At 29.8% G+C, this 13,032-nt stretch overlaps 2 protein-coding genes and 1 long non-coding RNA gene across 8 annotated transcripts in view; 2 read left to right on the forward strand and 1 right to left on the reverse strand.

The window, feature by feature from the left end:
- The first annotated feature begins 73 nt into the window (after positions 1-73).
- Positions 74-3,840, forward strand: awd (nucleoside diphosphate kinase). Of its 6 annotated transcripts, none has more exons than XR_016178005.1 (5): positions 74-303; positions 729-830; positions 917-1,181; positions 3,519-3,603; positions 3,703-3,840. XR_016178005.1 is itself a non-coding variant. In XM_089176658.1 (4 exons), the coding sequence occupies exons 1-3, from the start codon at positions 124-126 to the stop codon at positions 1,157-1,159; spliced, it is 525 nt and encodes a 174-aa protein (XP_089032784.1). In that variant the 5' UTR covers positions 74-123; the 3' UTR covers positions 1,160-1,181; positions 3,703-3,840. The 6 variants fall into 6 exon arrangements, 4 of the variants coding, with proteins under 4 accessions (XP_089032784.1, XP_089032785.1, XP_089032786.1 ...); XR_016178004.1 differs by having other exon boundaries at positions 3,706-3,840; XM_089176658.1 differs by lacking the exon at positions 3,519-3,603.
- LOC107071772 (lipopolysaccharide-induced tumor necrosis factor-alpha factor homolog) lies at positions 3,337-8,329 on the reverse strand. Its single transcript, XM_015331052.2, has 4 exons — positions 8,084-8,329; positions 4,627-4,766; positions 3,863-4,007; positions 3,337-3,626 (listed from the first exon to the last, which is right to left on the reverse strand). Exons 2-4 carry the CDS (start codon positions 4,721-4,723, stop codon positions 3,524-3,526), a joined length of 345 nt encoding a protein of 114 aa, XP_015186538.1. The 5' UTR covers positions 4,724-4,766; positions 8,084-8,329; the 3' UTR covers positions 3,337-3,523.
- A 235-nt stretch (positions 8,330-8,564) lies between these two features.
- The window catches only part of LOC149031128 (uncharacterized), a 30,854-nt gene continuing 26,386 nt past the window's right edge, over positions 8,565-13,032 (forward strand). The window contains exons 1-2 of the long non-coding RNA XR_016178006.1: positions 8,565-9,080; positions 9,277-9,326. This is a non-coding gene — a long non-coding RNA (uncharacterized LOC149031128). The remainder of the gene's footprint in view (positions 9,081-9,276; positions 9,327-13,032) is intronic.

A 13,032-nucleotide genomic window follows, 5' to 3' on the forward strand; every position in this document is an offset into this window, starting at 1 on the left:
CGATTCCACGCGCTCTAGCGTGAAAAAAATGAATTAAACTCAATATCATTTCCCACTCCATTGTCGCAATGCGGATTACGTGTTCTTTACCTATCTTGTGAAGCCTTCTACCATCGAAAATCTATGGTCGTGTGTTCAGTTTTGACCTTCCTTCATTTCCTTTGCGAGTACATAATGGCCAACACGAAGGAACGCACCTTTATCATGATTAAACCCGATGGAGTCCAACGTGGACTCGTTGGGAAAATCATTCAACGTTTTGAAGAAAAGGGCTTCAAGTTAGTTGCCCTTAATATGGTTTGGGTAAGTTTAATTGTATTTGTGTAGCCCTTTAATTGCAATTCAAAGCGCAGACTCCGTTTCAATGTCTTCCACGTGGACAACCGGCTATTTTACAATACAAATTTTGTTTCCTGTTATTTTTTTTTATAATTATTAATATTATCTTAATAAAACTAAAGTAATAATAAATAATAGAAATATATATATATATATATATTTTTTATTTTGAGGTTATAAAAAATTCAATTACAAAAAGGTTATCTTCTACCCTTGTCAATGTCATTGCACATGCATGAAGTAACAATACGTGTCAATACTTGCCAACTTTTTTTTTTTTTTTTTGACATATTACTCTTACGAATTTAAATATATTATTTTAGACATCAGTTCTATATTTATAATAATTAAGATAATTGTTTATTTCTTTTTATTTTTTTTTATAACAGCCTTCTGAAGAATTATTACAAAAACATTATGCTGATTTATCCGCTAAACCATTTTTCCCTGGTCTTGTTAAGTACATGAGTTCTGGACCAGTAGTACCTATGGTAAATATATTTTGATTAAATTTAATAATAAAATATATAATATATCCAAAATTTGTTTCATTAATATTACATATTTTCTTATTAAGGTATGGGAAGGTTTAAATGCAGTCAAAACTGGACGAGTAATGCTCGGTGAAACGGATCCCAAAAATTCTGCACCAGGCACCATTCGTGGTGACTTTTGTCTACAAGTTGGTCGTAATATTATTCATGGTTCTGATTCGGTTGAATCTGCCGAAAAAGAAATCAAATTGTGGTTCGGTGAAAAGGAAAAATCTAGTGGCCTTACGGATTGGTCATCGTGGGCTGAAAAATGGATTTATGAATAAAACAAAGTAAAACAGCCAGAAGGTAAATTCATATTTTAACGAGGTTCAATATTTTTTAATTAATACATATATTAATTAATATAATATATATATAGCACGTGTTTTGAAATTATTGTACTCATAATTGTGTGTGTGCTGTATTTGGAAAACAATTGTATATATATATATATATATACAACAAATGGTCTCTTTGTGAGACTATGAACCGTTGTAATAAATATTCTTGCATGGCATTGATATTAAAAAAAAGAAGTATGTTAGAGCTTTTGTAGTAATTTGTTTATTTCTGTTAAATCCTTTTGTTAAAATATATATATATATATATATATGCGTAATTATTTTGTTTTCCCCATTTTTCTATCATAGGTAACATTTATTACACACTGCCGTTATTAAAGAAAAAAAAAAAAGAAATTGTGTATGCTGCAATTCCATAAAGAAATCTTCTAAGCCAGAACGAGAAAATAAAAAAAAAGGAATCCTTCTTCTATCAATTTTATACGAGTACTTTTGACAATACAAAAAAGATACTTGTATACAAAATAATTATCTGATATCTATAAATCATGTGTTTAATATCGTTGTTAATCGAATTGGATAATAGAGAAGAATTTGTATTTTGTAAAAATACAAATTTAGCTACGGATAATAATTTTATATATCGACAATACTCCTCTTATTATATGTTTATATATGTATTTATATATACGTATATAAATGTATGTGTATTTAACGTATCGAAATAATAAAGAAGATATATACAAAACGGAATAATAATCTTTTTAATAAACAAATTTTTTTTTTTAAACAAACTATGCGCATGCGTTTAAAAATATTTTTATCAATTATTTTTGCTATTACTTTTTCTTTTTTTTTATTGTTATAAGAAAAATTTCATTGTTTAATCATTAACGAAATATCTCATAAAATCAAATGCAATTTGGTATTTATGCATTACAAGTAAAAAAAAAAATAAACTCATTATACATGAAATTCTATTAATGAGAATTCTATTCGAAATGATTCTTTTACAAATGACAACTATATTGATTTCCTATTCGTAATGAATTATTTTTCAATTCTTTTTTTTTTAGATAAGTTTGTTTCTTATATGAGCCGTTTATATTGAAAGTGACCTAACTCCATTTTCCAAAAAAATCAAATTAGCAACCGTAATAGGTTACATTTTTACATTTTCTTTTCATTCTAAAGCAATATGTTATTAATATATTAAAAATCATTAATATTTTGTAACACGAAAGTTTGCTGATAAATGAAACGATGAAAAAGGTTTATTTTGAAAATGACTTAACTCCATTTTCCAAAAAAATCAAGTTAGCAACTGTAATATTAAGTGGACCAGTGTGTAATGTCGTTTTTTAACCTCAAAATTCAAACATATAAATTATTCCAACAAATTTTTATTATTAATCAATAATTAAATTAATTAATCACGTTATCAATAATCTTTTTCTATCTGGTATGCAAATTTTTAATATTGTAACGATAAAAATCATCAATCGGTTTTATGATTGAAAATATTAGAAATAATTTGACATGCGTAGTAACGGCCATTACTTTTCGGTCCCCCTAATAGTTATATTTTTACATGATCTTTTCATTCTGAAATAATTTGTTACTAATATATTAAAAATCATGAAAATTTTGTAACACGAAAATTTGCTGATTAATGAAACGATGAAACAGTTTATTTTCAAAGTGGCCTAACCTCAATTGCCAATGATTATTTTCCGATTGTCTATAATTATTCATAATGATAGAGGTTTTGGCATGATAGAAATGTCATTAAACAAAATTATTTACCATTTGTCCTCCAAAGATTATTATAATATTATCAGAAAGTACCAAAAAGGTACTAATGAATCTGGTTGTTGTTATTTTTGAGAGTGACCTAAATTCATTATTTATCAATAAATGCATAGTATTTTAACAGGAACTATAAATTGGACTCCTTTCGATACACTCAAGCAGTATGGACTCATTAATAATCATATTTTGAATTGCATTGAAACTCAAACCCTTCAATATCACATAAATGGAATTAGGCCACTTTCCTAATAAACGGATCAAATGATGATCCGTTCGATGACGGATAATTCTTCGTAATTAATATACAAATAATAATAATAATAATAATAATAAAGAGAAAACAAAAATAAACATCTGAATATATTTCGTTGGAATCTTCATCCTCCGAATCAACAACGTTTTCAAATGGCCATTATTTATATCGTTGACAAAATATCATACATAATACTTTCTTGAATAAAAACAGGATATGTTAATAAACAAAATAATAAATGTAAAGTAATAAGCCATGTATTTGCGTATCGTTAAGATGAATCAATTGGAAGACTCGCCGAGGAAAACTCCACAAGATGGACAATAATGTTTCTTAACTAAACAAGTATCCATACAATAAGGTACGCATACGCAGGGCCAACATCTGAAATAACAAAACGTTAATGTTTAGTTGAATATTTTTGTAAGATAATAATGTTCATTTAATCCTTTCGTTTCAGCAGTCCTGTCCGCCGAAGTGTCGTCATCGTACAGAAGTACGCGCAGATGCCGGATATATCAGGCGCATGAAACGAAAGGGGTTAACAAGAGCGTAATAATTTTATATATATAAAAAAAAAAGAAAAAAGAACGAAAAATGAAAGATTTAAATAATTTTACCCGATAATACATAACAACAAAGCAAACAAATGCGTTTTTGTGTTAGATTCTGTTTCCACGCGAGTTGATATATTTTGTCTACAATGTGGACATGTCATTACTCTTGATTCTGACCCATAAGCTTCAGTTGTCACGATTATCACATCTATTATAACAAAAAATTATATATATTTAATTAGTTTTTTTATTTTTTAATTATTTATTTATTTTAAAATATCTTACATTACAATATTATAATTATATATAAATATTATATGTAATATTAAATAATATATAATAATAAATAATTAAAAAAAAATAGTTAAATAATAATTAAAATAATTATAATAAATAATTTAATATTAATAAGATAAGAAGTTTATTTCAGGTATACCCTTTTAGGGTGTTTACCCCGAAGGCCCCCCCTACATGTTCGTTCCCCTTGACAATATACTTAATTCTAATTATGCCCTAATATAATATTAGCTAATTTAATATTAATATTATTATATTAATTTTTTAATTATTATATATACATATATTATATATAAATAAATAAATAAAATAATAAATAATAAAAATCGTGTCCCATTGATGGTATATGTAACGTAATGGTCAACTTTAACGTATACCATGAATAGTACACATGGCATGGAACGTTAAATTTAATTATTTATTCATTTGTAAATATTTAAAATTTAAATAATTGAATTTTTTTATTAATTAATAATTATGAAATATTTTATTAAAAAAAAGAAAGAACAAAATAAGAGAAAATTACGTACTTTGTTGGGGTGGTGGTGGTCCACCGCCATAAGGTGGGGGTGGTGATGAACCACTTGGTGGAATAAAACCAGGTTGTGGTGGTCCACTTTTATCCATGTCGATTTATTTTTTATTTTTTTTTTTTTGTATGAAATAATATCTAGAAGGAAAAAATAAAAAATAATATTAAAATATAATTATAAATTTGAGATAAATCACGTGGGAATTTTGTTTGAGGCAAATTGGGATTTTTCTGTGATTTTATTTCCATGATTTTTTCCACGTATAAATTATATATATTTAATAAATTAATAATTTATTATATTAAATTATATAATAATAATAATATTATTATTATTATTATTATTATTATTATGTTTATTAAATAAATATTTAAATATATTATTTATTTATATTTAAATATTTTTATGTTCATTTTTATATTTATATTTATATTGAAATGTTTTTATTTTATTATTATACATTTTATCTTTAAGTATAATATATTTAAATATACAGGGTGGCTCACCACATTTTACCACTTCGATTTACGTTTTTATTATAACGCGTAGAAGACGACAATGTTTCACATGGAGTTGAATGGCTTTAAAAGAAGCTCATACTGGTGATACTTTTTTTTTTTAGGTTGACGTGTCAAGAACATATGAAGGTCATTAATATTTTTTTAAAATGGAATCATATATTTTTTATTGCATCATCTGATGCTCTTTCATATTATTTACAAAAAAGTATTACCCTATTTATGTAAAAAACAATTATTATTTTAGGAGAGATATTTTAATTTTTGTCTATTTACAAAAAAGATTCAATATGGCGACCATTTGCATCAGAACACTTTATGAATTGAGAAATTAATGATTCATTAACGTTTCTTAATGTATCTTATGTTATTTCCTTGCATTCATTGACGATATAATCCCTTATATTGGCCATTGTAGTTGGAGGCTCAGCGTAAACTTTATTTTTTATGTAGCCCCATAAGAATAAGTCGAGGGGTGTTAAATCTGGTGACCTAGCCGGAAAATGAAAAAGTTGTCTCTTTGAGTGAGAGCCCAATTACTAAATTCTAAACGTTTATTATAAATGACGTTTAATAATTTTCAATGACGTATTTTTGAACATTTCAAAATGTTACTTTTGTGTGTGTGTGTAAATATTTCCCGTAACGTTGTATCTTTAAATATCGTGTTTTATTAGGAAACCAAATGTTTAATGTTAAATTTATGCATATCAAATGTCTCTTGAAAAATAATTTTCAATGTATCGCGTATGTGTCAATTCATCCTTGGAATATAAGGAAATGAAATGTCCATTATACGATGATTAATTAATAATTGCATTTATTATTCATTTATTAAAATTACTTTAGTCATTGTAAATTATGTAATGTGTTGTAGTACGTGTTAAAAATAATAATAATAATAAATATAATAATAATAATAATAATAATATTTTTTTTATTGAGAGAAAGAGAAAAAAAAACAAGAAGGAAAAAGAATGAGAATTTAATAGAACAAAATAAAAAAAAAAAATAATAAAAATAAAATAAAAAATATTCTCGAAGTAATCTTTGAACATTTTCTTTCTCGTTTATCTCTCGAGTTTTTTTTTTTTTTTTTTTTTATTAATAATCGTGAGTTATACAACGATGATAAGTGATAAGATAAACAGCTTGGTATACCATCATTGTAATCATTATCATCATCAATTTATCATCTTTATCCACGATCGATTTTTCGCCACGATGAAAAATTTCATAATTCACGAAACTGCCACCAGAGGCGCAACATATGATCGTTATTTTTTTTAACATTGTTTTTGCAATATCTTGATTTTTCATTTAAAAATTTATTTAACAAAAACAAAACAAAAATCGTGATTCGTTTAAGCGTATTTATCGACAAACAACCGATATAAAAAAAAAAAAGAAACACCGTTTGAATAAAATATTTTTCCCGCGCAAAATTGAAATACGCGGAAAAATTGGATTGTTTTTTTTTTTTGGTTTTAATTTTATTTTTCTTACGGTATGACAAAAATTAAAGTACATTTCATACGTGACTCATTTTTTTACATGAGTGTATATTTACCGTTGATAAAAAATACCTCGAGTTCGCGTGTACTTATCACGAATATCGTATGAAACTTTTTTTTTCTTTTTTTCTTCTTCGTTACTTAACGGTTAGAATAATAAACATACTCTCGAGTTTTTCGTGCATGTATCAAGAGTATCACATATCAATATTATTAAAACGATAATATCAGAAGGCTTGGCGGCCTTCGGGGTGTTTCGATTCGATCGATCGAAATATTTTCAAGTTGAATGATATCAATGTAAAGAACGATAGAGAGAAAAAACAAATATTTTATACACTTTTTACAAATTTCATAGTCTTTTAGTTTTGTTTGACAACAACAACAACAACAACAACAACAACAAAAGAAAAATTATAACACGATTGTTAACAATTTTTTTAATTTGACTTTTTTGGAAGGATTTTAAAAAAAGACCCTTTTTGGACTACCCCCACGGATCGAGTCCCCACTGGATCCGTGTGTTGGGTACATGACTATAAACATGAGAGCTACGAAACTCTTGGAAAATGTCATGAGGAATAAGAGTCATGAAGAAAGTAGGAAGAAAGAGAAAGCACTGTCCTGTCCTCTCCCCTCTACGCGACCATCAAGGCCTTTAACTCGTTACGCAGCATGCCAAATTTGGTGTAAATAACGGTTAAATCATCAAAGTAAGAAGAAGTTCTTGGAAGTCGCCCTCACATTCGAACTAATTTTGAAATGAAGTTAATCCGATTCCACTCAGTGTGGAATAAAACAAAAACCAAGTTAAAAATCCTTCCAAAAAGGAGGACTTTCTTAAAAAAAAAAAAAAAACATTGTCAAATTAAAAATAAAAAGAATTAAATGTATATATATATATAAAAATACTAATTGCAAATAATAAATTTTAATCATTCGCCAATACCAATTTCAATTTCAATTTCAATTTCAATCAAAAATGATTATCATTCTTCGTACGTTCGGAACACTAATGCATTATCTTCGTATGACGTTCGTTTGACATATAATCATATGATTGTTTTAATCGGAATCGAATAAATCCTTCTCCAATGTTATTTTTCAAGAAATAACGTACATGAGTCATAACCAAAGAAGAGAGAGAAAAAAAAAACGGAACTTATCGATAACGCACTTCTTCCTTATCGTTCGATGTATCTCGACTAATTTCACAATCATTTCAAACTTATTTATTATACAACTTATATACTATATTTTAATTACAAAATTGTACAATAAAACAAATGATATGAAATTTTTGGATGGGCGTGTATATGGAGGGTTTTTTTTTTTTTTTTAAGGAAAATTAGCCGATCGGCTATGATCGGATAATCTTCGTGAAAATTCGTATATTTATAAATGGTTACGTTTCATAAATACCTGTTGTACTTGATACTGATGTAATATTTGGCAGTGTATATTGTATCACCTCTTATCTTTTTGTTTATTTATAAATATTGTATTTAATTTAATTAAAAAAAAAAATCAATTTCTATATATACATATAATTGATTAAAATTCGTAATTAAATAGTACTGAAAAGGTTTACGTAGTACTAAAATATCACGATTAGTTATCTTGTAAAACTGTCGATTGGTCTAACGAAACATCGGTACTCTGTCACCTCCTAGTGTTAACTGAACTTGTCCGTGATCATCTCACGGATATGTACCGAATGAAACACTCCTGTGTTGTAGTAGTTGTTAGTAAAGGAAAGAAAGAGAGAGAACGATGGAAAGAGAAAGATAATAGGCTTCTACGAAACGTCACTGATACGCCAAGAAGTTCTAAAAACATTTTCTTTATCGAAACACACGCGAGAATATCGATCCAAGATCTTTTTATATCTATTTATTTGTATTTACGCACGTGTGCGTGTATTTCTTACGTAGGTGAACGCGCGTAAGCTCGTGCGCATGCGCACATTCACACGCATACACATTTTTCAATATTAATTTAATTGTTCTTGTTTTTCTATTGTTTGAAGTGAAAATTTCTTTAGAATAGGGAGTGATCTGAAAAACACATGAAACACGGTCGGTTACGAAACGGAGCTATGAAACGGCTGCTATACTAAATAATGAGAGAAAAAGAAACAAACAAATAGGATTAAGCCTGCGAGAGAATGAGACGGAATATATATAATATATAGCTGTACAGTTTTCCCTATTCTCGGTCTCCTCTTTACGCGCTGCTTCGTAGTTATCGCTCCTGGTTGTATATGGGTGTGTTTATGTGCGACTGCATACCACGAAGCGTAGACACATATACAATAATTTTGATACTATACCTGTTTGTAGGTAGAAGCGATAGAAGGGTAGAAGAATAAACATAAATAATCACGTTGGTATGCCGACGGTCGAAATAAAGAAAGAAGGTGGGTGGTCTGTTTTTTGTTTACCAAACACATCATTTCTTTTCTATTTCGAAATATTTCTATTTTTTTTATTAAAAAATGAATATTAAATTCTTTATTTCGCAAATATTATAATTATTAATTGTGAAATATATAGAATATAATACTTTTATTGTCTACCATATTTTACAAAAAAAAAAAAAAGAATGATTATCAGATCACATCTCGCCTTCGGCTCGGATGACAATGCCATACTTTTCTCTCTAGGTATGTATACATTTTTTTCTCACACCGGTATCGAAAGTTCGCTTGTAATTAAATAATAATATTATATTTCTTCCCTCCGGGCGAAAAGTGTCTACTTTTCTCTCGTTGCACCTGTAAGAAACGAAGTTGCCGCTTTCCGAATTCCTTTCTTCCCGATGTGTAAAACGAAGTTTCCACTTTCTTACTATACTGTCCTAGGCATGTAATATACTATTTTATTTGTTGTCAATTAATACATTTAGCGAAAATTATGCAAATTTAACAAAAAGCAAGGGGTCCAGGGGTGAAAGCCTTGGTGGGGGCTGGGGGCAAAGCCCCCAGAAACAGAAGTCAGGGGGGTCAAGGAGCACAGCCCCTGACGGAGGTTGGGGGCAGAGCCAAAAGACCCTACGGACTTATCGGAAAGACGGGCGGTTTTTTCCGAAAGGTAGTGAGGTTATTCCCGAAAAGTAGTGAGGTTTTTTCCGATAAGTCCGTAGGGTCTTTCCGTTAAGTCCGTAGGGTCTTTCCGATAAGTCCGTAGGGTCTTTCCGATAAGTCCGTAGGGTATTTCCGATAAGTCCGTAGGGTATTTCCGATAAGTCCGTAGGGTCTTTTCGATAAGTCCGTAGGGTCTCTCTAAAAAACCTTACTACTTTTCGGAAAAAACCTCATTACTTTTCGGAAAAAACCCCACATTCGAAATACCTTACTAAAAGTAGTAAGGTTTTTTCCGAAAAGCAGTGACGTTTTTTCCGAAAAGTAGTGAGGTTTTTTCCAAAAAGTAGAAAGAACCTCACTACCGTTTAGACCTTAGGACTTTCTTAAATAGCTTCTAATCAATATATATCTTTCTTTATCGTTTTTACTCATACTAGACAAGGATAATTTGAATAGATCACTTTTGTAACATTATTAATTTTTTTTTATTCCGATGATATGCAATTGGATGTTGTGATTTGTTATTTGAGTGTCTCTCGGCGGAATGTTAACGCCAGTTTCGCAAAATCAGCAGAAAGAAAATAATAGGAAAGTTTCAAATTGTTTGACGGAAGGTTTTTGTGCATTTCTTGCTTGCAAAGAGGTGTTTAGTTTTTTTACATTTTTTATTTACCAGAAGCAACTTGTCTTACTTCTTTGAATTGAGAACTTGCCTAGTGTGTAATATGTTATGTATTAAATGTTCGTAAATGTAAAATTATTTTTAATAATTGTAACAGTATTACAATATTAATATTATAAAAAAAAACCCTACAATCATCGTTCACCTGATATTCTGCATTCGTCCCATTCTCTCGAAACTTAGTTTTTCGAAGTTTTTACATCGAAAAGACACTACGGTCTTATCGAAAAGACCCTACGGACTTATCGGAAAGACCCTACGGACTTATCGGAAAGACCCTACGGACTTATCGGAAAGACCCTACGGACTTATCGGAAAGACGGGCGGTTTTTTCCGAAAGGTAGTGAGGTTATTTCCGAAAAGTAGTGAGGTTTTTTCCGAAAAGTAGTAAGTTTTTTTCCGAAAAGTCCGTAGGGTCTTTCCGATAAGTCCGTAGGGTATTTCCGATAAGTCCGTAGGGTCTTTCCGATAAGTCCGTAGGGTCTTTCCGATAAGTCCGTAGGGTCTTTCCGATAAGTCCGTAGGGTATTTCCGATAAGTCCGTAGGGTCTTTTCGATAAGTCCGTAGGGTCTCTCTAAAAACCTTACTACTTTTCGGAAAAAACCTCATTACTTTTCGGAAAAAACCCCACATTCGAAATACCTTACTAAAAGTAGTAAGGTTTTTCCGAAAAGCAGTGACGTTTTTTCCGAAAAGTAGTGAGGTTTTTTCCGAAAAGTAGTGAGGTTTTTTCCGAAAAGTAGTGAGGTTTTTTCCAAAAAGTAGAAAGAACCTCACTACCGTTTAGACCTTAGGACTTTCTTAAATAGCTTCTAATCAATATATATGTTTCTTTATCGTTTTTACTCATACTAGACAAGGATAATTTGAATAGATCACTTTTGTAACATTATTAATTTTTTTTTTATTACTACTCACTACTTATTTTATACTCACTACTCACTACTTACTCACTACTTTTCGGAAAAAACCTCACTGCTTTTCGGAAAAAACCTCACTGCTTTTCGGAAAAAAATCTTACTACTTTTCGGAAAAAACCTTACTACTTTTCGGAAAAAACCTCACTACTATTCTCCAGTTTGGTGATCTTTGGCAGTGGCGTCGCATTGCCATTCGATCTAATTACTCTAATTTTTAATGTAGCCATCAGATAGCGTATTCAAGTTCTAGAGACCCCATATTGGGGTTTATTGAAATGTATGTTCTAATGATTTTATGATTATTATTCTTTGCCCTTGGTGTTTGATAAATAATTTTATTTTTATTTTTTGTTAGAAAAGAAACAATAAGTTATTCTTTTCTTTACTTGAGAATCTTTTATCTATATTATCTATTTTTCTTTTAATATCTTTTTAATTTATATTCTTACACGGTTTTATAATCTTTCGAAGATTCCAATGAAATAAAAAAGAAATTTTATAATGTCTTATAAATGACATATCTAGATAAATTATACGTAGATTGAGACTTAAATAGTGGCAACTATTTATTCACAACCGATACAAAACAGTTAGATTCGTCAGAACAGAAGGTGAGGAGGACGGGAGAGGAATGGTGGAAAAGATAAGAGAAATATTTTATAAGAGTGGCAGGGGGGAAGAATGGATGATGAATGTGGAGAGTTGGTGAGAGGGAAGAGATGGACAAAGTTTGGTGGAAGGAGTAGAGTACGGTTGCTCAAAGGCGGGAGATGAGGGTAAAGAAGGAAAGGATGAGGTTGAAAGGATTGTGCAAAGGATTGTAACCCTTCGGGGAAGCAAATGGAGAAGATTATTCTATTCTATTCTATTCTATTCTTCTATTCTACAATAGAGTTACATGTTTGCCCCTGTTACTGTCCTTCAAAGTAGTCACCAGCGTTGTGTAGAACCCATTGCCAGTGATGTGGAAGGTGTAGTATACCGTTAGCAGAGCCTGTTCTGTTGATGGTGCAAATGGTGCGGTTTACTGCCATGTCTCATCCAGTGTTATGATACGATGAAGGAAGCCTCTCCTTCGCGTTCATAGCGCTCCAAGTGCGTCTGAGCAGCTTTGTAACGCATCCATTTTTGCATTTCCGTCAGTTCATGCGGAACCCATCGTGGCATTCGCTTCAGAACTGTTCCAGAGATTCGACAGGTAGTAGACCGCTCCATTCGCACCATCAACAGAACAGGCTCTACTAATGGTATACTAAACCTTCCAAATCGCTAGTAACGGGTTCTACACAACGCTGGTGACTACTTTGAAGGAAGTAACAGGTGCAAACATGTAACTCTTTTGTATCGGTTGTGAATAAATAGTTGCCACTACTTAAGTTTCAACCTATGTACATACACATACACATTTCTATGAAAACAATAGAATGTTGCAAGGTTATTTATTTTTAAATCGTCGAAATATTTAATTAGTATTAATACCACGATTTGTAAAAATATCACATGACGTAATTATATTATCATTGAAAGATAAAATAAAAAAGAATAATGTTATCTGACTTTTAATTGGCAAGTATTATATATATATATATATCTTTTATCTTCCTTCCTTTTTTTGATATTAATCCCACGCACTTGAAAAAAAAACCACACAAATCATTTTTACTTTTTTTTAAATGAAATATT

Source organism: Polistes dominula, unplaced genomic scaffold (assembly GCF_049000335.1).
Source record: "Polistes dominula isolate Pdom_NZ unplaced genomic scaffold, Pdom_raw_medaka contig_80, whole genome shotgun sequence".
NCBI lineage: Eukaryota > Metazoa > Arthropoda > Insecta > Hymenoptera > Vespidae > Polistes > Polistes dominula.

What these genes read in the sequence shown, in the direction of transcription:
- awd (XM_089176658.1), top strand. Translation starts at nt 124, where the DNA reads ATGGTCGTGTGTTCAGTTTTGACCTTCCTTCATTTCCTTTGCGAGTAC. An exon ending in TTGCCCTTAATATGGTTTGG is followed by an intron (nt 304 to 728) that starts GTAAGTTTAATT and finishes TTTTTATAACAG; the next exon opens with CCTTCTGAAGAATTATTACA. An exon ending in CTGGACCAGTAGTACCTATG is followed by an intron (nt 831 to 916) that starts GTAAATATATTT and finishes TTTCTTATTAAG; the next exon opens with GTATGGGAAGGTTTAAATGC.
- LOC107071772 (XM_015331052.2), bottom strand. Translation starts at nt 4,723, where the DNA reads ATGGATAAAAGTGGACCACCACAACCTGGTTTTATTCCACCAAGTGGT. An exon ending in ACCACCACCACCCCAACAAA is followed by an intron (nt 4,008 to 4,626) that starts GTACGTAATTTT and finishes TTGTTATAATAG; the next exon opens with ATGTGATAATCGTGACAACT. An exon ending in TTGTTGTTATGTATTATCGG is followed by an intron (nt 3,627 to 3,862) that starts GTAAAATTATTT and finishes TTGTTATTTCAG; the next exon opens with ATGTTGGCCCTGCGTATGCG.